Raw genomic sequence first — 22,466 nt, forward strand, 5'->3', positions numbered from 1 at the left:
ATTTTTTCCAGAAGTAAGACAAAATCAAACCTATATAAGTAGGGTATCATTTTAATCGTGTGGACCTACAGAATAAAGAGAAGGTGTCATTTTTACCGGGAAAAAAAAGACCCCAAAAAGTTACAAAATGGCGGGTTTTTGTTGTTGTTGTTTTTTTTTGTTTTTTTTTTTACATTTTGTCGCACAATGATTTTGTTTTGGTTTCACCGTAGATTTTTGGGTAAAATTACTGATGTCATAGAATTGGTGGTGCGAAAAAAAAAAAACATGTGGGTCTGTAGGTGCAAAATTGAAAGGGTTATGATTTTTAAAAGGCGAGGAGGAAAAAAAGAGAGTGCAAAAAACGGAAAAACCCCGAGTCCTTAAGGGGTTAAAGGGGTATTCTAGTTTATATATTTTTCTATATTTCTGTGCTCAGGACTTAGCTACATAGCAAGCAACCAACTACTTAAAGGGGCACTCCACCCCTAGACATCTTATCCCTTATCCAAAGGATAGGGGATAAGATGTATGATCGTGTGGGTCCCGCCGCTGGGGACCCTCACAATCTGTCCTGCAGCACCCACTTGTCATTAGGTACACGGAGCGGAGATACAGGGGCCAGGGTATCGTGACGTCACTGCTCCGCCCCCTTGTGGTGTCATGCCCCGCCCCCTCAATGCAAGACTATGAGCGGGGCCGTGACTTGTGGGTGCTGCGAGGCCGTGACAAGTGGGTGATGCAGGACAGATAGCGGGGGACCCCAGTGGTGGAACCCCCACGATCAGACATCTTATCCCCTATCCTTTTGATAGGAGATAAGATGTCTCGGGGCCGAGTACCCCTCTAACCTCATCACTCCCCCCACTGCTTCCACTATCTTGAGGTCTGTCCCCAGTACAAATACTTTCGTGTGTCAATGTAGGTTAAAGGGGTACTCCAGCCCGAAGACATCTGGTCCCCTACCCAAAGGATAGGGGATAAGGTGTCTGATCGCTGGCTTTCTGCCTTTGCATGTATATGGGAAAGGGCGTGATGGCTGTGACGCCCCCTCCCATAGACTTGCATAGAGGGTGCGGGGCGTGACGGCACAAGGGGGCAGAGTCGTGAAGTCCGAAAAGTTTAGAAAAAAGAAAGAAAAGAGAAAAATTCTCTGGAATATTCTTTTTAAGTTTATAGAGCAGCAGAGCATGAGTTTGCAAAACTCTTTCTTGCTTAGAGTTTAGAGAGATTTTGCTGACTGCATTTGAATTTTTTTTCATGACTGCGCAACATTTCTTTCTACTTGTATGTTCACACGGCAGAATATCAGTGCAAAATTCTGCATGAATATTCCGCATGGATTTTCTGCAGCAGTAGAGTCCCATTGATTTAGGGTGCATTCCCACCTAGCGTATATGCAGCGTACTTCACGCTGCGCAAAATTTACGGCAGCAGCGGGAAATACGCTGTGTATTTCTTTCTCACTATACACACAGGGCTTTCCGGCGGCAGCCCTACGTGTGCAGTGAGTTTTGGAGCCGGAGCCGCGTGTCACAGTCATGCCGGCAAACGGCCCCGCCTCCAAAACTCACTACACACATAGGGCTGCCGCCGGAAAGCCCTGTGTGTATAGTGAGCAAGAAATACGCAGCATATTTCTCGCTGCTGCCGTAAATTTTGCGTAGCGTGAAATACGCTGCGTATACGCCAGGTGGGAATGCACCCTAAATCAATGGGACTCTACTGCTGCAGAATATCCATGCGGAGTATTCCTGCAGAATTTCGCACTGAACATACAAGTAGAAACAGTGTTGCGCAGTCATGAAAAAAAATTCAAATGCAGTCAGCAAAATCTCTCTAAAGGCTAAGCAAGAAAGAGTTGTGCAAAATCATGTTCTGCTGCTCTATAAACTTAAAAAGAATATTCCAGAGAATTTTTTTTTTCCCGCTGTGTATACGCCAGGTGGGAACGCACCCTTAATTGGGATTCTGCTGCACTGTTCACATGGCAGAATTACCACGGCAGCAACATCTGTGGCGAAAATCTTGATTCTAGCGTCAAAAACATTGAACTTCTTCACTGTTTTTGCGAATTCTGATCAGAAATGCATTGCCCTCTACGAAACGGCGCATTTCTGAGCGGTCGTAGTGCTGGCATTTTCTGCCAGTGCTCCGCTGTCTGTGCACATTGTCCACATTCCACCATGTGAACATAGCCATACCCTGACAGTAATTCAGTAGTATGACTGAAGGCTTCACTTCTGTTACTGCTCTATCTGCTCCACTGCACCTCATAATCTAATCTACAATGTAATATTTGTACTGGACTTTATACAGGATACTCCTGCTAAAGCACAATGACCTTAGAATCCATAGGTCACCTTGTACATATGCACAATATCGCCAAAAGAATTGGGACACACCTCTTAATAAATGAATTCAGATGTTGCCACAGGTGTATACTACAATGCAGTCTGCCTTTACTAACAAGTGAGAAAGAAAGTGTCGATCTAAAGAGCTCACAGAATTCCAGCATGGCACTGTAAGGCTATGTTTACACGTCCGGGATGTCCACACGGAAATCTATGTGCGGATATTCCGGAGAGTGCTGTACTGAAAACAAAATTTTTTGTAAATTCTGCACGTGTGCTGCACCCGTAAAATCAATGGGACTCTGCTGCTCCGAAATCTCCGGCAGAATTCAGCACAGAGATTCTGGACATGTGAACATGGCATAAGTATACTCTGCCGCCACTGCAACAAGTCAGTTTATGAAATTTCTTCCCCCCAGATCCACCTTCCACCTTCAACTGGGAGTGGTATCATTGAAAAATCTATGCGTTAAGGAACCACAGCAACCACTAAATGGAAGACCAAGTAAAGTTACACAGCTGTCATGTGATAAGGGGCATAAAAGTCACCAAACCTTGTCTGACTTAGTGACTGCAGAGTTCTAAACCTCATCTGGCACTAAAATCAGAACAAAAACTGTAAATGGGCTTCATGGCATGGTCAGGCAGCTGCATGAAAGCGGTACATCACATGTACAATACCAAGCGTCAGAGTGGTGTAAGGCACACTGGCACTAGATGTTGGAGCAGTGAAAACGTGTTCTGGGAAGTGACAAATCATCTGGCAGTCTGATCAACAAGTCTTATTTTACCAAATGACTTCATTATGCCAACTGTAAAGTTTGTTAAAAGAGGGATAATGCTATGGGGTTGTTTTTAGGGGTTGACCCAATAAAGGGAAATATTAATGCTTCAAATAACAAGACTTTTTGCACAACTTTACGCCTTCAACTATGTGGGGACACTTTGGGGTTGGCTCTTTTCTGCTCCAGTATGACAGTGCCCTAGTGCACAAAACAAGGTCCATAAGGGCATGATTTGTTGTAAAAGAACTTTACTGACCCGCACTGTGCCCTGACATCAAAACCTTTGGGATGAACTAGAACGGGGATTGTTTGCCAGGTCCTCTCCTCACAAATGCTCTTCTAATCAATGGACAAACATTTTAACAGGTTTAGAATTGAAATAATGTGTATGTGTCCCGTTACATTTGTCCATATAATGTGTATATAGAACAATCATAATTAATAAACTATGCTTTAATATATATATATATAAAAAAAAGTTTTATCAAATTTGGGAACATTAGGCGCATTATCATGTTTCTTCTCTTTAAAAGTTAAAGGGTAGCTCCCACCATCCTATATATTTTTTTTCAGTTCCTGCCTATTGCCAATCTATCCCTAACCCCCTCCCTGCTTTTAATTTTTATTTTTATTATATTAGAAATAACTTTTTATCTGCCAGGTAGTGTGCTCGCTACCAGGCAGACTTCCCCAGCAGGCCCCACGTCACTGATGCCTGCTGGGGGGGACTTCCGCCCTTAATTTATCTACACAGGGTGCCTCCAGCTGTTTCACCACTACAAATCCCAGCTTGCCCTGACATCTATTGGCTGTCAGGGCATGCTGGGAGTTGTAGTAGTGAAACAACTGGAGGCACCCTGTGTAGATAAACTACAAGTTAGTGCCATGCGGCTCTACGGCGCTAGCCCGTTCCCTCCGTCAAACCCTCATACCCCGTTCCCTCCATCACCCCGTTCCCTCCATCACAAACCCCTCCCACCCGCATATCCCGTTCCCTCCATCCCAAACCCCCCGCCGCCCCGCATACATGGTTCCCTCCGTTCTGATACCTGCAGTGTCCGGCAGCAGGCGTGCAGGGACAGGTGCGGCGATGACAGTGCGGGAGGAGTGGCCTCCCAGCCAGTGGCCGGGGAGCCAATGCGCTCGCTCCTACCTGTCTGATTGATAGGCAGGGAGCGAGAGCAGCCTAAATGAAAAAGGACTGATTGCCAGGCCAAAATCAGTCCTTTTTCAGGCGTGACGTCACGCCAGGCTGCAGCTGGCCACTAGGAGGATAACCCCTAGTGGCCAGTTTTTAAACGTAAATTTCACCCTGATAATCCAAAAATAATGACAATATATTAGAGATATGTTGCAGTACATAAGTACTACAACATATCAAAAAATAACGTTGGTGACAGTGCCCATTTAAAGGGAACCAAGCATTAGATTTTACCATCTATAATGCCTGGCAACGTGTTATATATGATATATATATATATATATATATATATATATATGGTTAATATTTTTGCCCCTAGGGATGGTGAGGATATGACGTTCCAAAGTCTTGTAAGTAGTCCCGTGGGCAGGGAGCTATACTCATTTGGTCCTATCGCACTTTTTTTGCACTGTTTCTATTACCTGGATTGTGCATTTTCTCCGTGGGATTATTGTAATATACATGTCCCCTATGCCAATCCTGCTACTGTCGCTTTTTATATTCCCTTATGTGCAATACATTTTTGCGCTGCTAAAATCTGAATTATTATGGTATGTCACTTTCGTTACTGTTCCGGTGATATTTCCTTTTGTTGATGTCTGATTCATTCCTTGAAATATAATTTTTACCCTACTTTTATGTAATTTTATGGTGTTTGAATAAAGTATTTGTAGTTTCTTTAATAATTGACTCCAATTTTCTTTTTGTTGCAATATTCTTGGTTTAGTGTGGGTGAATTAGCTGCCAGATTGTCATTAAACCATGTTTTTATGATAAAGATGGTTTTAAAAATGTTTAAGGTAATTTTACATTTTACTATCTATATTTTTTTAAAGGGAAAGCCTGTCCACCTGCCCTAAACCCAATGCACTGGGTTATCCATTAGTAGTTTAGAAGATATTGGGGGAGATTTATCAAAACCTGTCCAGAGGAAAAGTTGCTGAGTTGCTCATAGCAACCAATCAGATTGTTTCTTTCATTTTGCAGAGGCCTTGTTAAAAATGAAAGAAGCAAGCTGATTGGTTGCTATGGGCAACTCAGCAACTTTTCCTCTGGACCGGTTTGAAAAATCTCCCTCATTGTCCCCATACCTAAAATTCACAGCAATTGAGGTTGCTTGCGCTTCCCAGCCTCCTCCTGTATGCACCGCAATGCTCATCTATTATTTGTATGTTCATGGATATTCACTCTCATATCCTAGTGACGTGAGAGCGTGCAGTAATGTAAAGTAAATGCTCTGGGCCACTGTGTTATAATGGGCCACAATGTATTTTTACCGTTTACTATTGTTCTCTAAACGAGTGTGTTTTCTTATTCATATTTAGGTGCTCTTTGGTAAAGTTAAAACAGTTCAACCAGGTTCAGCTACAAATTCTATCCTGGACCCAACACCAAATTTTGACAGTCACGTATCAAGGAAGGCACCACTATGGAGCGATCCATTTGATGAGCAGGTTACAAATTCATTGGTATGAATTAAATACCTCAATATGTTGTTAAAATATATTTTTTAAGGTGATATTTCCTTAAAATTGTCCAACTAGCTGTATAAAAAGAAATCCTAAAATATTGCAGTTTCCACATTGGCCAATGAGCTCTATTTAGTAGTGATTACTGTTGTTCAACTTCTTAAACAGGGTCAGAGGTCATCTCCTAACATCGGAGGGCAAGATTTCAATGAAAGCTAAGGGCTCGTTCACATTAACGTCTGTCCCCGTTAATTCATGCCTGTTCTCAAGTTCGTTCAAACCTTTTGCAAACTTCTATAAAGAGATCCCATTCATGTGAATGGGGTGTTTTTTTACAGTACTTTGTCACCCGTTTGCACTCGTTTGGTTCTTATGCCATTATTTTTAGCGGCGAAAAGACAGTGCATGCAGTATTTTCTTCTCCGTCATAAATATTGGGTTAAAAACGGGTATATGAAATTTAAAGGTGAAGTCTATGGCAAATGGATAAGCCTGTAATGTCATCTGTTTGCATCCGGTTTATAATATCCATTTTTGAACAGTTACTTCTGAGCATGTTCATGAGAGGTGAAAGCAGCGGACTCATGCAGTGCTGCGGGACTACTACTACTGCCATCATGGAACAGACTCTATTTCATGATGGGAGTAGTAGTTCCCCCCACTGCTGGAGTCTGCGGGTAGCCTGAGAGACTACAGTAATGCTTGTACTACTACCCCCATTATGGAACAGAGTTTGTTCCATGTTGGGGGTAGTAGAACAGGGGCTGAGGGATTGATCGCACTGGGTCTCCCTTCTAAAAGATACGATCATAAGCTATTAACCAGGGGAGCAGGCGGCATGCTCTGCTCCCCTGCGATGTATATACTGTCTTTTACTTTCATTTCTATATCCCCCGCCTGTAGCCCTGAATGGCCAGCACTGAGTGGCTAATCACGGCTCTCGGCGGGGTTTTTAAAGACAATCATATAACCATATAAAATCAGTTCCTATTTAAGTTGCAAGAGTACAGTGGGGATCAAAAGTTTGGGCACCCCAGGTAAAAATTTGTATTAATGTGCATAAAGAAGCCAAAGAAAGATGGAAACCTCTACAAAAGGCATCAAATTACAGATTAGACATTCTTATAATATGTCAACAAAAGTTAGATTTTATTTCCATCGTTTATACTTTCAAAACAACAGAAAACAAAAAAATGGCGCCTGCAAAAGTTTGGGCACCCTGCAGAGTTAATATCTTGTACTTCCCACTTTGGCAAGTATCACACCTTGTAAACGCTTTTTGTAGCCAGCCAAGAGTCTTTCAATTCTTGTTTGAGGTATCTTTGCCCATTCTTCCTTAAAAGTCTTCCAGTTCTTTGAGATTTCTGGGCTGTCTGTCACGCACTGCTTTTTTAAGGTCTATCCATAGATTTGCAATTATGTTGAGGCCAGGAGATTGTGAAGGCCATGGCAAAACCTTCAGTTTACGCCTCTTGATGTAATCCCCTGTGGATTTTGAGGTGTGTTTAGGATCATTATCCATTTGTAGAAGCCAACCTCTCTTTAACTTGAGCTTTTTCATAGATGGCATCAAGTTAGCATCCAAAATTTGCTGAAATTGTATTGAATCCATTTTTTCCTTCTACTCGTGAGATGTTCCCTGTGCCACTGGCTGCATTACAACCCCAAAGCATGATTGATCCACCCCCATGCTTAACAGTTGGACAGAGGTTCTTTTCATTACATTCTGTTCCCCTTCTTCTCCAAACGTACCTTTGCTCATTCCAGCCAAAAAGTTCAATTTTAACCTCATCGGTTCAAAATGCTTCAGGCTTGTCTATATTTTCATTTGCAAAGTTCAAACGCTGATTTTTGTGGTGAGGACGTAGAAGAGGTTTTCTCCTGATGACTCTTCCATGAAGACCATATTTGTACAAGTATCTCTTTATAGTGGAATAGTATACCACAACTCCAGTGTTTGCCAGATCTTTCTGGAGGGATTGTGCAGTCAAACGTGGGTTTTGATTTTTTTTTTCTCACAATCCTGCGAGCTGTTCTGTCTGATATTTTTCTTGGTCTTCCAGACCTTGCGTTAACTTCCACTGTTCCTGATGACCGCCATTTCTTAATTACATTCCGAACAGAGGATATTGACATCTGAAAACATTTTGCTATCTTCTTATAGCCTTCTCCAGCTTTGTGAGCGTCAACTATTTGCAGTTTCAGATTTCTAGACAACTGCTTAGAAGAACCCATGGTGCTGATTGTTGGGGCAAGGTCAGATGAGTCTGGGCATTTAAAACCTTTGAGATTGACATCACCTGATCTTCCCAGATGATGATTGAGAACAATCCATGACACTGGCAGGTCTCAGCTTTGCAAAGGGGGCAGTGCATGCTATAAATTCCGCAGGATGCCCAGCTTTTGCAAACGCCATTTTTTTGTTTTCTGTTATTTTGAAAGTGTAAATGATGGAAATAAAATCTAACTTTTGTTGACATATTATAATAATGTCTAATCTGTAATTTGATGACTTTTGGAGATTTTGCCATCTTTCCTTGGCTTCTTCATGCACATTAATACAAATTTTGACCTGGGGTGCCCAAACTTTTGATCCCCACTGTAGATATACAGTATAATTTATTTACTAGAATGCCCATGTGGCTTGAAATACATAGGCTGAACAATTAACACATTGAGACAACGATTTAATCAACATAAATTCATTATCAACCATAGATAGGAGTTACACACTGTGTCTCAACATTTTGCCCAACACCATGGAGCAAATAGTTCTGGCCTAAAAATTACCCCTATAGACAAAATTAAAATGGAGGAATATAGATATCTGTACCATAGGGAGATGTACTGGATATTTCAGTGTAACACCTTGAGCTCTGATGGGTTGAATCTCTTCTCTGTTTTTTATTTTATTATTTACATATTTTGGTATAATAATTAGAGATGAGCGAATTTACAGTAAATTCGATTCGTCACGAACTTTTCGGCTCGGTAGTTGATGACTTTTCCTGCATAAATTAGTTCAGCTTTCAGGTGCTCCAGTGGGCTGAAAAAGGTGGATACAGTCCTAGGAGACTCTTTCCTAGGAATGTATCCACCTTTTCCAGCCCACCGGAGCACCTGAAGGCTGAACTAATTTACGCAAGATAAGTCATCAACTGCCGAGCCAAGAAGTTTGTGACGAATCGAATTTACTGTAAGTTCGCTCATCTCTAATAATAATGTATAATTATTTATACAGTCATGGCCGTAAATGTTGGCACCCCTGAACTCTTTCTAGAAAATGAAGTATTTCTCACAGAAAAGGATTGCAGTAACACATGTTTTGCCATACACATGTTTATTCTCTATGTGTGTCTTGGAACTAAACCAAAAAAGGGAGGAAACAAAGCAAATTGAACATAATGTCACACCAAACTCCAAAAATGGGCTGAACAAAATTATTGGCACCCTTAACTTAATATTTGGTTGCACACCCTTTGGAAAAAATAACTGAAATCAGTGGCTTCCTATAACCATCAATACACTACTTACACTTCTCAGTCTGAATGGTGTTCAATGGGATTTAGATCTGGACTCATTGCTGGCCACTTCAGAACTCTCCAGCGCTTTGTTGCCATCCATTTCTGGGTGCTTTTTGACATATGTTTGGGGTCATTGTCCTGCTGGATGACCCAAGATCTCGGACGCAAACCCAGCTTTCTGACACTGGGCTGTAGAGTGCGACCCAAAATCCGTTGGTAATTCTCAGATTTCATGATGTCTTGCACTCATTCAAGGCACCCAGTGCCAGAGGCAGCAAAACAACCCCAAAACATCATTGAACCTCCACCATATTTCACTGTAGGTACTGTGTTCTTTACTTTGTAGGCCTCATTCCATTTTCGGTAAACATTAGAATGATGTGCTTTGCCAAAAAGCTCTATCTTGGTCACATCTGTCCACAAGATGTTTTCTCAGAAGGATTTTGGCTTACTCAAGTTCATTTTGGCAAAATGTAGTCTCGCTTTTTTATGTCTCTGTGTCAGCAGTGGGGTCCTCCTTGGTCTCCTGCCATAGCGTTTCATTTTATTAAAATCTCGACAGATAGTTTGCTCCCTGATGCTCCCTGAGCCTGCAGGACAGCTTGAATATCTTTGGAACTTGTTTGGGGCTGCTCATCCACCATCCGGTCTATCCTGCGTTGACACCTTTCATCAATTTTTCTCTTCCGTCCACGCCCAGGAAGATTAGCTACAGTGCCATGGGTTGCAAACTTCTTGATAATGTTGCGCATTGTGGACAAAGGCAAATCTAGATCTCTGGAGATGGACTTGTAACCTTGAGATTGTTGATATTTTTCCACAATTTTGGTTCTCAAGTCCTCTTTTTGTTGTCCATGCTTAGTGTGGCACACACAGACACACAATGCAAAGACTAAGTGGACCTCTCTCCTTTTTTATCTGCTTTCAGGAGCGGGTCACATGCTTGAAACAATCCTATTTTTCAAAATTATGAAAGGGTGCCATTAATTTTGTCCAGACCATTTTTGGAGTTTGGTGTGACATTATGTCCAATTTGACATGTGTATAGCAAAACATGTGTTACTGCAATCCTTTTCTGTGAGAAATACTTCATTTTCTAGAAAAATTTCAGGGGTGCAACATTTACGGCCATGACTGTATGTGTATTTGTTATAATTGATTATTCTGGTGGGATTTAATAGGGATTTATAGATATATACCATCATGAATGCACCAGTGAAACAATGATATACAGTGGGGCAAGGATTGCATCAGCAGCACATCGGGCCAGTCAGGGAATGCAGCACAATGCCGCCCTCTTCGCCGGCCAGCTCAATGTTAAATCTTACTGACTGACTTTAAAAACCCCACCGAGGACCGTGAATGGCCACTTGGTGCCGGCCATTCAGGGCTCTCGGCGGGGTGTTTGAAAATGAATGGCGCCCGCTCCCATGGTTAATAGCTTATGATCGCATCGGGTCTCAGGAGGGAAAACCGGTGCAATCAATCTCTCAACCCCTGTACTACTACCCCCAACATAGGACAGACCCTGTTCCATGATGGGGGTAGTAGTACAACCACTACTGTAGTCTCCCCTGCCGCCGTAGACTCCCGCAGCGGGGGAACTACTACTCCCATCATGGAACCAAGTCTGTTCCATGATGGGAGTTGTAGTCCTGACTGCAGTCCTGAGTCAGTAGGCGGCTAACTTTTCATGCTAACGGATGAAAAACTGATGCAAAAGGATACCACTAAATGGCATTAGTTTGTATCCGTTAGTAATATGGTCTGTTTAGGAAGCATTGAACAAGAAAAAATCCATAACTGCTATTGCAGCCTCTCGGCAAGATGGTTACCCTGGTAATTACACAGTTAGTATGGTTAAAAAAAGACACATGTCCATCAAGTTCAACCTGGGAGTGGGGGGGGGGGGATTACTGAAGAGAAGGGGTATGGGTAGATGAAGAGGAGATTCAGAATTTCTGTATGGGCATTATTGTTATGTTGTTTTAAGAATTTGTCTATGCCTGTTTTGAACCTCTCAAAAGGTTTTGCTGTAACCAGTTCCTGAGGTACACTGTTTCTTAAATTCACAGTTCTTATGGTAAAGAAGGCTTGTTACCTCTGGAGATTAAACCTTGTTTTTTGTCCATGCAGAGAGTACCCCTTGTCTTATAGGCTAGAATTCCACAGAGGTTTTTTTCTGTCGTTTTTTAGGCTAAAAAACGCCTGGAAAACTGCCACTAATTGTTCCTGTGTTTAAAGGAAAACTGTCAGCTTTCTTCCTCAGCACTAGCCAGCAGTACTGGCTGGTAGTGCGGGGGACGCTGATCAGTTTGATCCTTACCATGCCCGGATCCTCTGCGCCCGTTATCTTCTATTATCGGTATATTCAAATGAGGTTCTAACTGGCACTCTGACGTCAGTGCTGGGCCGCAGCGCCGCCCAGCTCATCAATATTCCTCCCCTCTCCATTACAGAGCGGGGAGAAGAGGGAGAGGCGAAGGGAGGGGAGGAATATTGATGAGCCGGGTGGCGCTGTGGCCAGCGGCACTGACGTCAGAGTGCCAGTTAGCACCTCATTTAAATATATAAATAATAGGAGATTACGGCCGAAGGGCTCAGAGGATCCGGGCATGGTAAGGATCATACTGATCAGCGTCCCCCGCACTACCAGCCAGTACCACTGGTTAGTGCGGGGGAAGAAAGCTGACAGTTTTCCTTTAAGCATTTTTTCAGGCATTTTTACCTTTTTTGTGACATTGCATTTCAATGCCCTTTGGCAGTTTCCCTGCAGGCATATATTTTTTTTTTTTTTAAGAAACACTATTTGGTTTTTCAGAGAAGAACAGCTATAACAGTACAGCAAAATAGTATGGTAGGAGGATAGGAGGACATAGGTGAGTAACACATTATCCACATATCAAGAAGACAAAACATAAAGAAGCACAGATATGCAAATACTACTACACAGATATGCAAATACTACAACATGGCAGGGTTTATCCCTCTCCCCCCCCCCCCCCCCAAACCACAGAGCATACCCAGCACAGAGACACAAGTACTCACATTCACTTGCGCATGCACAGAAACAAAAAGAAAAGAAAGGGCACCCCGTCACTTAAGAAGACCTCCTTGTGTTTTTTATGAATTTCGTAGGGAATGATGCAGTAGGGATGCAGAAGTTTGTAGGAAACAATTATTTTTTTTGCTTTTTTATTGGAAAGCAGGAAACAATTATCGGAATCGGGGCAGGTAATTAATTATATATTTCCACTATTTTTATATTTTCGACAGCTATTAAATAATTTATATTGTGTAATGCGTATGTATTTTCCGTTATAATGTATGTATTTTACTAATAACCAACAAAATAGAACCAAACTGTGTTAAATATATAAATTCGATTTATTAACATATATGCAAAAAATATATGACATACATTTAAAAATGGAAAGAATAAAATACGGCACTAGGGTCACAACCGCAGAAGATTGGAGATGGCTGGATGGAGGTCAATACATGGAATACATAGTACCGTATGCAGGGAAAATGGGCACAGTATCTTAGTAATACCTTGGGGTATGAGCTGGCAGGTGTGTGTCTGCATGGCAGGAGGACCTTTTATGTGGTTTGTCTAACATCTGTTAGCTTTTCCATGTTTTTTAACAGGTTATATTATTACTTTTGTGGTATATTGGTTTCACTTCTTGAAATGTAACATTATTTATTCTTTAACTACCTTTGGTAACCAGTCCCACATGTTTTGTATTACTAAGATACTGTGCCCATTTTCCCTGCATACGGTACTATGTATTCCATGTATTGACCTCCATCCTGCCGTCTCCAATCTTCTGCGGTTGTGACCCTAGTGCCGTATTTTATTCTTTCCATTTTTAAATGTATGTCATATATTTTTTGCATATATGTTAATAAATCAAATTTATATATTTAACACAGTCTGGTTCTATTTTGTTGGTGGTTATATGTAATGTGAACCAGCTGTGACTGTTAGCCATTTTCTGGTTTCTTTTGGTATAATGTATTTTACTAACTTTTTAAACTTTTTGTTTTAGGTACTTTGTATTTCAATCAGCGCTATTCTATTTCCATCATGGAACAGATTCATGATGGTATAGTAGTACAGGTGCTAAGGGACCAATGACACTGGGTCTCACTCCTGAGACCTGCTGCCATCAGGGAAATTTGTCTCTAGTAACAGCTAGATCAGGAAAAGTACAGGAAGTGGGAGTGGGGTTTATCTTGTGTTCTTTGCAATGCCAATGTCGTGGCATAGCTGAGAGGAAAATGCTGTGCTGTGATTAGCTAGGCAAGGAAGGAAGTCTGTGCATGTGGACTACTATCATCTCTAGTCCCGCCCCCCGGAATACAGGGAATGATTAATAGCTGTGCACTATGGAAGGGGCTCTCAGAGCCTCAATAACAGCAGTGAGAGACCAAAAATCACCTTGTCACCACTGAAGGGTTAATCTAACAAAACAATGCAGGTTTATAAAAAAAAAAAAAAATAATAATAATCTTTTGAAACCACAGGTACACTTTAAATTTAGCACCAGAAGTCAGACTATCATAAAATTATGTTCATTGTGCATAGAAGGCTCAGTTGGGGACATTAGATGCCTAAGTAGAACCTAACAAGACCCCATTGCTAGTTATTGGTGGTATTCTGGCACCAGTAGCAATTAACTTCACATTGTGGTTTCTACTTACAATGGAAACCACAATGTGGATGTTAATAAAGCCTGTGAAGTTTTTAAATAATTTGTTTCTTTATATTTGTCAGTTCTATGTAAGCAAACATGGACCTTCATTGTGCCTTTCACGTAACAGGATAGTAGCTAAAACTGGTATTTGTATATTCTGCAGATTTACGTGTATGAATATGATAGCAGCTTTAAGCCTGTGAAAACTCCAAGACAGTGTCTTCCGATTGCTGCAGTTGATGCAACTTTTATAGTCAAGAAAGCTGTTACAGCTTCTGTACAAGCACGGCTCCCATCCAAACATGTTCCTCCAGGTATGCTAGTGCTGACTTCACTTATTTCATGTTCATTACATTGGATAGTTTTATAAATGCCACAAAGGTTGCAAGATTAGTAATGTAAAAAACTTTTTAGTCACCGTATCTATATTTAAAGAAAGTGTAGTAGATGTATTCTGTTTTTAAGTGTATGTTCATAAAGGACAGATACCTTACAGATATTCTGCAGACTTTTCATGTGTGGAAAATCCGCAGCACATCACAGTAGCTGTAAAGTGGAGAGGATTTCTAGAAATTTCAACCACACACTGGCGGAGATTTATTTCACAACCAGTGAAAAAGTTCAGTGGAACAGTTTCCCATAGCAACCAGATTGCTGCTTTTATTTTTCAGAGGCCTTTTCAGGCAATATGATTGGTGTTTATGGGCAACTGCTTCACTGTCCCCCTGCGCTGGTTTTGATAAATCTCCCCCACAGTTTAATATATTTTCACACAAATTGCCCCATAGTAGGGATTTTAAATCTACAGAATATATACAGCGTTTTCTCATTGAGTGCAAAATGTGCAATAAATTTGCAGTTGTTTGGCTTTTACTGCAGAAATGCTGTGGAATCCTGGCAAAATATGCATCTGCTGGTTTAAAATATATTGTTAATTTTCTTTTCCTTCTACAGCATTACCATAGTCCGTACAAAAATCAGCAGCAAATGTGCAACAAAAGTCCCTCAATTTGTTGCAGATTTTCTGCTTAACATTTTTGTATCAAAACCCTGTGTAAACATACCCTATGTCTTTTTGAATATTTTTTAACTGTTTAATATTATTTTATTTTCCATAAAACAATAGTAAAACAAGAACAATATAAAAAAAAGAAAAATCATCATTGTAGATATAGCATTAAATGGGTTATCAAGAAAAAGAGTTTAACAGAGTTAAAGGAAAACAGTCACCCGTTTACCCGCACTATAACCCTATATAATAGTGCGGGTGAACAGGAGGCCGATGCGGGGTCTCGGACTGCTATACCTACCTGCAGTCCGGCACTCCATTCCTCTAAAGGTCCCCCTCTTCCAGCACTGACTTGTGCTCTGGAGGCAGGCCTGCCGGCTGGCTTTAAGTATTCATAAGCGCTGGTCACGTGAGCGATCGTGCCTACTGAACACTCACGTGACCGGCGCTTATGAATAGTTAAATCTAGCTGGCGGGCCCGTCTCCAGAGCGCTAGTCAGCTCTGCAAGAGGGGTACCTTCAGAGGATCGGGGCTCCGGACTGCAGGTAGGTATAGCAGTCCGAGACCCCGCATCGATTTCTTATTCACCCGCACTATAACCCGGTGTATTGGGTTATAGTGCGGGTGACCGTTTTCCTTTAAAGGGTAGTCCGACAAGTGTCCGATTGCGGAGGGTCTAATTTCAGGCCCGGCGTCCTGCCTCTCAGAGAGGAGCACCTACTACAGACAGCACACGGTACGTTCACATGTGCGTATTTTCTGCTGCAGATCTGCTGTAGCAGATTTTGCAACCCATTGAAGTCAATAGGCATAAAAATCTGCAGAATTAAATCAGCAGATCTGCTGCAAACATATGCACATATGAATATACCCTTAGTCAGTATACAAGATTATAAAGTCCAGCTTAAGTGATTTTTAATTTGTAGTTGAACTCTCCTGAGAAGAGTAGTAGTAATAAAACTTACTTCCAGGACTTCAAAGAATTGTCTGGTTTTCTCTTCGTTACAGATAGAGGTTTTCAGCCAATTTATACCTAATAAAAATAGCAATTTTTCCAGGAAATTGTAGAGTTGCCACAATGGTCTGACTTTTGCAATTAGTGGTGTGTTTATGTCTTGGAATTGTGAAATATTGGGCATAGGTTGTAATCTATCAGCTAGAATATTAGTATTTTGTAGTCCTGTTTCAATTGTGAAATAGTCTTTCCCAGTTCAGGAATAAGAACGGTTCTATAATTAAAGAAGCTAGCAGGACAGGGTGCACCCTTAGGCTAGGTTTCCACTTGTTTTTTTTCATTTGGAAAAACGCCAAGAAAAATGCCAGTTCTGCTGCATGGCGTTTTTTCGGCCAAAAAACTCTGCAGCCAGATGTTAGCTGTAAATCAATGAGAAATCGCTAAATTCTTATTCCACTTGGCGTTTTTCACTTTAGTTTTATTTCACTCTTTTTTGCCGTTTTTCAGATCCTTGGTAATCGCAGCATGTTGAGCCACTGGTGATTTTTTTGTCAAAATTGTGGCGTTTTTCTCCCATAAAAGCCTATTGGAGTGATAAAACGCCAAGAAAAACGATATGTGGGTTTTAACTTTGGCATTTTTGCAGGCGGTTTTTATTCTTTTTTGGACTATAGCGATCCAAAAAAGTGATGAAGATACCATTTTTTTATAAAATTTCGTAGGGTATGATTAACAAATGTAAATAAAAAAAGATACAGTAGTGAAGGAAAAAATTGTATCTAACGAAATGTATCTTTTTTATAATAAAATTTTTATTACATTTTAAACAGGGATCAATTTATGTGTTGGGACCTAAAAGTGTAGCCGACAATAATAAAAATGTAGTGTGTGTGTGTGTGTGTGTTTTTCCACTTTTTTCTTTATTTTTTAACATTTTTTTACGTAGTACTACTACTCCCAGCATGGAACACACTGTAGTACCTGTACTAATTGACAGATCACCCGTTGCGATCCTCCTGTATAATTTATAGATGCGGCCGGCCGCTCTTCTTTGGTCCCCTGCACTGACGTATATATACACCTTTTCATATTTCCCGCAGAGAGCTGTGATTGGCCCGATGATTCCAGCCAATCACAGCTCTCTATGTAAAATAGGAATATGTGTATATATATTTGTCAGTGCAGGGGACCATAGAAGAGCGGCCGCATCTATACACAGTAGTGATACCCGCTGTGATCGTTCCTTAACTGCAGGTACTATTCCCAACAGGGAGCACACTCTGCTCAATGCTGGGAGCTGTAGTACCTGCATTAATAGACAAATCGCAGCGGGTGTCAGAAGTTACACTTGCTGCGATCTGTCTATTAATGCAGGTACTACAGCTCCCAGCATGGAGCAGAGTGTGCTCCATGTTGGGAGTAGTAGTACTTGCAGTTAAGGAAAGATCACAGCGGGTATCACTACTGACACCCGATGCGATCGTCCTGTCTATAGCAGAGATGGAGGCGCTCTATACATCGCTCGCATATTCCCTATACTCCGGCCGACCACTCACTCATTCATATTTCCCTCAGAGCTGTGATTGGCTGCAACCATTCGGCCAATCACAGCTCTTGGTGGAAAATATGAATGAGTGATGTTCTATTCACATCACTGGCTCGCTCGCTCCGCATCTCTGCTATATTATGGACGATCGCATCGGGTGTCAGGACTGACACCCGGGGCTATTTGTCTATAGTACAGGTACTACTACTCCCATCATGGAACAGTCTGTTCCATGCTGGGAGTAGTAGTACTACCTAAAGAATGTAAAAAAAAATAGAGAAAAAAAGTGAAACACACACACTTTATTTAAAAATAATAAAAATTTTGTTATAAAATATAAACCTTTCGTTTAATTAAAAATTTTCCATCACTGCTACATTCTTTATAATTTTTTTTTGGTACCCAACAAATTTTGGGTACCAAAAAAAAAAAACTGCCAACGTACAATTTCCACATAAATGAAAAAACGCAAGAAAAAACACCAGAAAAAATGCCAGATTCAGGAAATTGCACTGGCGTTTTTTTTTCATGCGTTTTTTTCTACCCAAAAAAATGCAGCACAAAAAAACAAGTAGAAACTTAGCCTTATGGTCGTTATTGAGAGATATGGTGGATGTCGAAAGTAATTTGTAATATTCTGCAGGCAGTCTGTTTGATCCCGGATCTTTGTTGGATTGAAGGTGTTGAATGGTGTCACAAACCTTAATTTCTGATATGTCCTTCTCTAACAATTCACGGTCAGATGTAGACACTTTAGGCCAGGGCTTGACAGGCCACGGTGTCTAAGAATTTCTTGGTAGTGCCCAGGTTTTATGTTAGCCCTTTCCAATAGGGGTTGTCATCCTTTAAAAAATAAACTGTTACTTACCTGGCCTCCTTTCCTGCGCTGATCCCCCATTCTGCATGTGGTCAGCACTCCAATGTTACAGGAGCAGTTAATTTTTCACTGCATCACTGCAGAAAATTGGTGGCCTCATCAGTGACACTTCTTATTTAGGAGTACAGAGCATCAGGGTATTTCCTGTTGAAGTTCGTTCTCTCAATCTACAAATCCCATAGTTTCTGGTTTGAAAGTGGTAAGGTCACTTTCCTCCCTCCTACACATCAGCCACCCCACCCATTGAAACACAAATGAGCTGCATTCCATTCAAAAGACCAGTATTTTTTAACCAGGGTTCCTCCAGCTGTTGCACAAATACAATTAGTTGCAGAATGATCTGTCTCCCACCAGCGGTCGCTACACCCATTGAAGCAGGACATGCTCCCTTTGCAGAGTGATGTCATGTCTCGGGCACACTGCAGCCTGGGAAAACCTGAGACCTGAGTAATTTTGTTTGCTGTTCAAAATAAATATTGGGCGGGAATCACAGAAGAATTACGAGACCACCGTCACACACAGGTACAGACACTATATTATCTACACTAACTTTACATCCACTGTAGCATAGTCAAATAAACGAAAATCCTGGAATACCCTTTTAAAAAAAAGTTTTCTTGTGAATATATTTTTGTTATGTCAATTAGATGGTGAAAAATAAGACTATGTTATATACATCATGTGAATGCACTTATATGCACAGAAAAAGCCCTGTTCTCTGCAGAAGAAGGGAGAGTACTCCGTATTCTACAACCTGAAGATTAGGGAAAGATCTTTTCACCAAGCATTCTAATTGATATAATTTAATCCACATTATAAAATAATCTTAATTAAATAAGAATTAATATTACACTAGAGATATATGTGGTAAGGGAGATCTCTAGCTCTTAAGTAATGGGAAAGAAGAGAAAAAGATGCAATCATAGGAAGCCAATGTATAGTTACTGTACAGTCGTATCACATACTGTGTATGGCTGCATCTGACAAGACCTATCTGGCTTCTCATGGCCTCATCCCTCAGGTAACCTTCAGGTGAAGGCTTATTATCCCATACCTTTATGTCTTATTGTCCTTCCATGAAGGCCCCTCTCTTTTCAAGAAGACTATATTATTACAAATGCTATCTTCCCATTTCCCATACGCCCCCTTATTTTCTAGAAGTCTATATTATTACATTATGCCTCTTGCTGGCATTTTTTTACATGATAACTACTGCTGGCCTCTGTTTTCCCATGCGCCCCCCTTATTGTGGCTTGGAGATATATTTATAACCTCTGGCTGTCTATGACATGTGCCCCTGGGTATGAAACTCTTAACCAATCTGTACACAGGCAGCCCTTCTCCCGGGACAGTGACAATACAATCGTCACTGTCGACGGGTCGATGTCAATGGCAGGGCAGAAGGTATAGCAGAGCCCCGGCGTTTCTTCAGGCCCGGAATTGACAGCATGTTTGCAGGTAATGCCTCTTTATATAGACCAAATGCATATTAGTGTTTAAAGTAATAAGATATAAAACCATGTGTAATACATAAAAACATTAAAGGGTCGAACCTTGAACATTAAAGAAAGGCTGAAAACTCGCTTCTCTCATTCAAGCCTAATGCAGGTATTGCATCGAGCTCTGCTATCCAGCGAGCTTCCCTTTGGAGCAACGTCCTGTGCCCATCTCCTCCCTTCTCATTTGTTTCAATTCTTTCTAATCTGGCAAATTTTATACATTTAAATTCTCCTCCGTGGACCTCTCTTATATGTGTTATAAGTCTGGGCACCCCTTTCCCAGTTACAATTGACTTGCGTGTTCTCTTATTCTTTCAAACAACCTCCTCTTTGTTTTGCCAGTATAAAAATGTCCGCAAGGACAAATCAGGCAGTATATAACAAATGTGGTTATGTTATCAACCGTCTAATTTGTATTGTTTTGGGGCCCAGTCTAAACGTACACTTGCTGAGATTATGTTCGCACATCGAACAATGCCCACTTTTGAAATTACCCTGTGGTCTCCTATCTGTTAGCCAATCAGTCTGTTGTTTCTTTGTTTTCTTTGCTGTATTTTTTTATGTAGTCGCCCAGAGTAAAAATTTTTTTAAATGTGATGATCGGACGATTGATAGCTATCTTATTAATATCCTGGGCCTGTTCTAAAATATACCAGTTGCGATGGATGATATTGGATAGAGTGCTATTCATGGGTGAATTACAGAAGGAGAAAACAAATTTTTCACCCTTACTCTCTTTATTCCTATTGTTAGACATTAGCTCCCTCCTTGGTTTTTGTTTAGCTCTAGTAAATGCTTTTTTGACAATATCAATGGGATAACCCCTAGCGTGGAACCGATTACTAAGATCTTCAGACTGCTGTAAAAATGTATCCTGTCTGTAATTAACGCGTTTCAGTCTGATTAACTGACTGTACGGGATACTGTCCTTCATCTTCTTGGGATGGGAACTTAGATAATGTAGCAAGGCATTTTTTGCTATGCCTTTCCTGAAGCCTTAGGTAACAATTTTGTTATCTTCGATGGATAACTCATATCCAAAAATTCTAAAATAAGATTACTGTATTGGTATGTAAAAGTCATATTTACCTGATTGGTGTGATTGAGATATCCAACGAAGTCCCGAAATGGCCCTCCCAGACCACCAGGATATCATCCACAAAGCACTTAAAGGGGTTATCCAGGAAAAAACTTTTTTTTATATATCAACTGGCTCCAGAAAGTTAAACAGATTTGTAAATTATTCCAATGTAAAGAGATGAAGCAGAGCAACTCACCAGTATAGTAGTGCAGGGACTTCGTTTATTTCATATCACCATGAAAAGGAGATTACAGACAGGGGAGCAGGATGGAATATGCGGGGGTATTCAAGCTGTGCGACAGGCCGGTATCGCGCCGAAGCGCTTCGTTAGGCAGGTGCTTGATGACGTTAAGGAAGAGGTGTGTTTATAACAAGTAAGGGTCACCATGGTAACTCCCAAACAAAACTTACACCTACTTAAACTCAAAAGTTGCTCCTACTGGCCTCATTTCGCATGAAGAGACATACCGATAAAAAGAGAAGAATTCCTCCTGTTTTTGCCCCCGGTGACAAAGTATTGCTCTCCGCCAAATACATCCGTTTCCGTGTCCCTAGCTACAAGCTTGGTCCTCGGTACCTCGGGCCTTTTGAAATCAAGAATCAAATCAATTCTGTCTCCTATAAGCTTCATCTTCCCCCTTCTCTTCGTATTCCTAACTCTTTCCATGTTTCTCTTCTAAAAACCTCTCGTTACTTAACCGCTTTTCTCCCAAGGTCACTGTTCCTGCTCCTATCTCTGGCTCCTCTGATGTCTTCTCCGTCAAGGAAATCCTCGCCTCCAAGGTCGTCCGAGGTAAAAAAAAAAATTGGGGGTGGATTGGGAGAATTGTGGCCCAAAAAGAGGGGGAGACCCAAGGGGGGGGGGGGGTACTGTCACGCCGAGCGCTCCAGGTCCCGCTGCCTCCCCGGAGCGCTCACGGCGTGCCTCTGCTTGCAGCGCTCCCGTCAGCACCGCTGACCGCGAGCGCTGCTCCCTTGTCACCGGAGGGGACTTGATCCGAGACACGGGACGTGCCCGCTCTCGGATCGCGCCCCATGTCACTCACCTCACGCCTCCATCAGCTTCCTCCCGGCACGCGCGGCCCCGCTCCCTAGGGTGCGCGCGCGCTGGCTTGCTGAAATTTAAAGGGCCAGTGCACCACTAATTGGTGCCTGGCCCAATCATTGCAGAACCTATAAATATCCACTTCCCCTTCCTGCCCTTGCCGGATCTTGTTGCCTTGTGCCAGTGAAAGCGTTCCTGTGTGTCCATTGCCTGTGTATCCAGACCCTTGCCATTGCCCTTGACTACGAACCGTTGCCGCCTGCCCTGACCTTCTGCTACGTCTGACCTTGCCTTTTGCCTAGTCCTTGTGTACCACGCCTGACTCAGCAGTCAGTGAGGTTGAGTCGCTATTGGGTGGAACGACCTGGGGGTTACCTGCCGCAGCAAGTCCATCCCGCCTTGCGGGGGGCTCTGGTGAAAACCAGTAACCCCTTAGAT

General features: G+C 41.7%; 1 protein-coding gene across 13 annotated transcripts in view; it reads left to right on the plus strand.

Moving 5' to 3' along the window:
* TEX15 (testis expressed 15, meiosis and synapsis associated) overlaps positions 1 to 22,466 on the plus strand; it is a 153,999-nt gene that overhangs the window by 85,073 nt on the left and 46,460 nt on the right. For all 13 annotated transcript variants that reach the window (XM_056569470.1, XM_056569449.1, XM_056569483.1 and 10 more), the window contains 2 exons: positions 5,645 to 5,788; positions 14,179 to 14,329. In XM_056569470.1, coding sequence (XP_056425445.1) covers positions 5,645 to 5,788; positions 14,179 to 14,329 — 295 coding nt within the window. The remainder of the gene's footprint in view (positions 1 to 5,644; positions 5,789 to 14,178; positions 14,330 to 22,466) is intronic.

This window comes from Hyla sarda, chromosome 1, assembly GCF_029499605.1.
Source record: "Hyla sarda isolate aHylSar1 chromosome 1, aHylSar1.hap1, whole genome shotgun sequence".
NCBI classification, from domain to species: Eukaryota; Metazoa; Chordata; class Amphibia; order Anura; family Hylidae; genus Hyla; species Hyla sarda.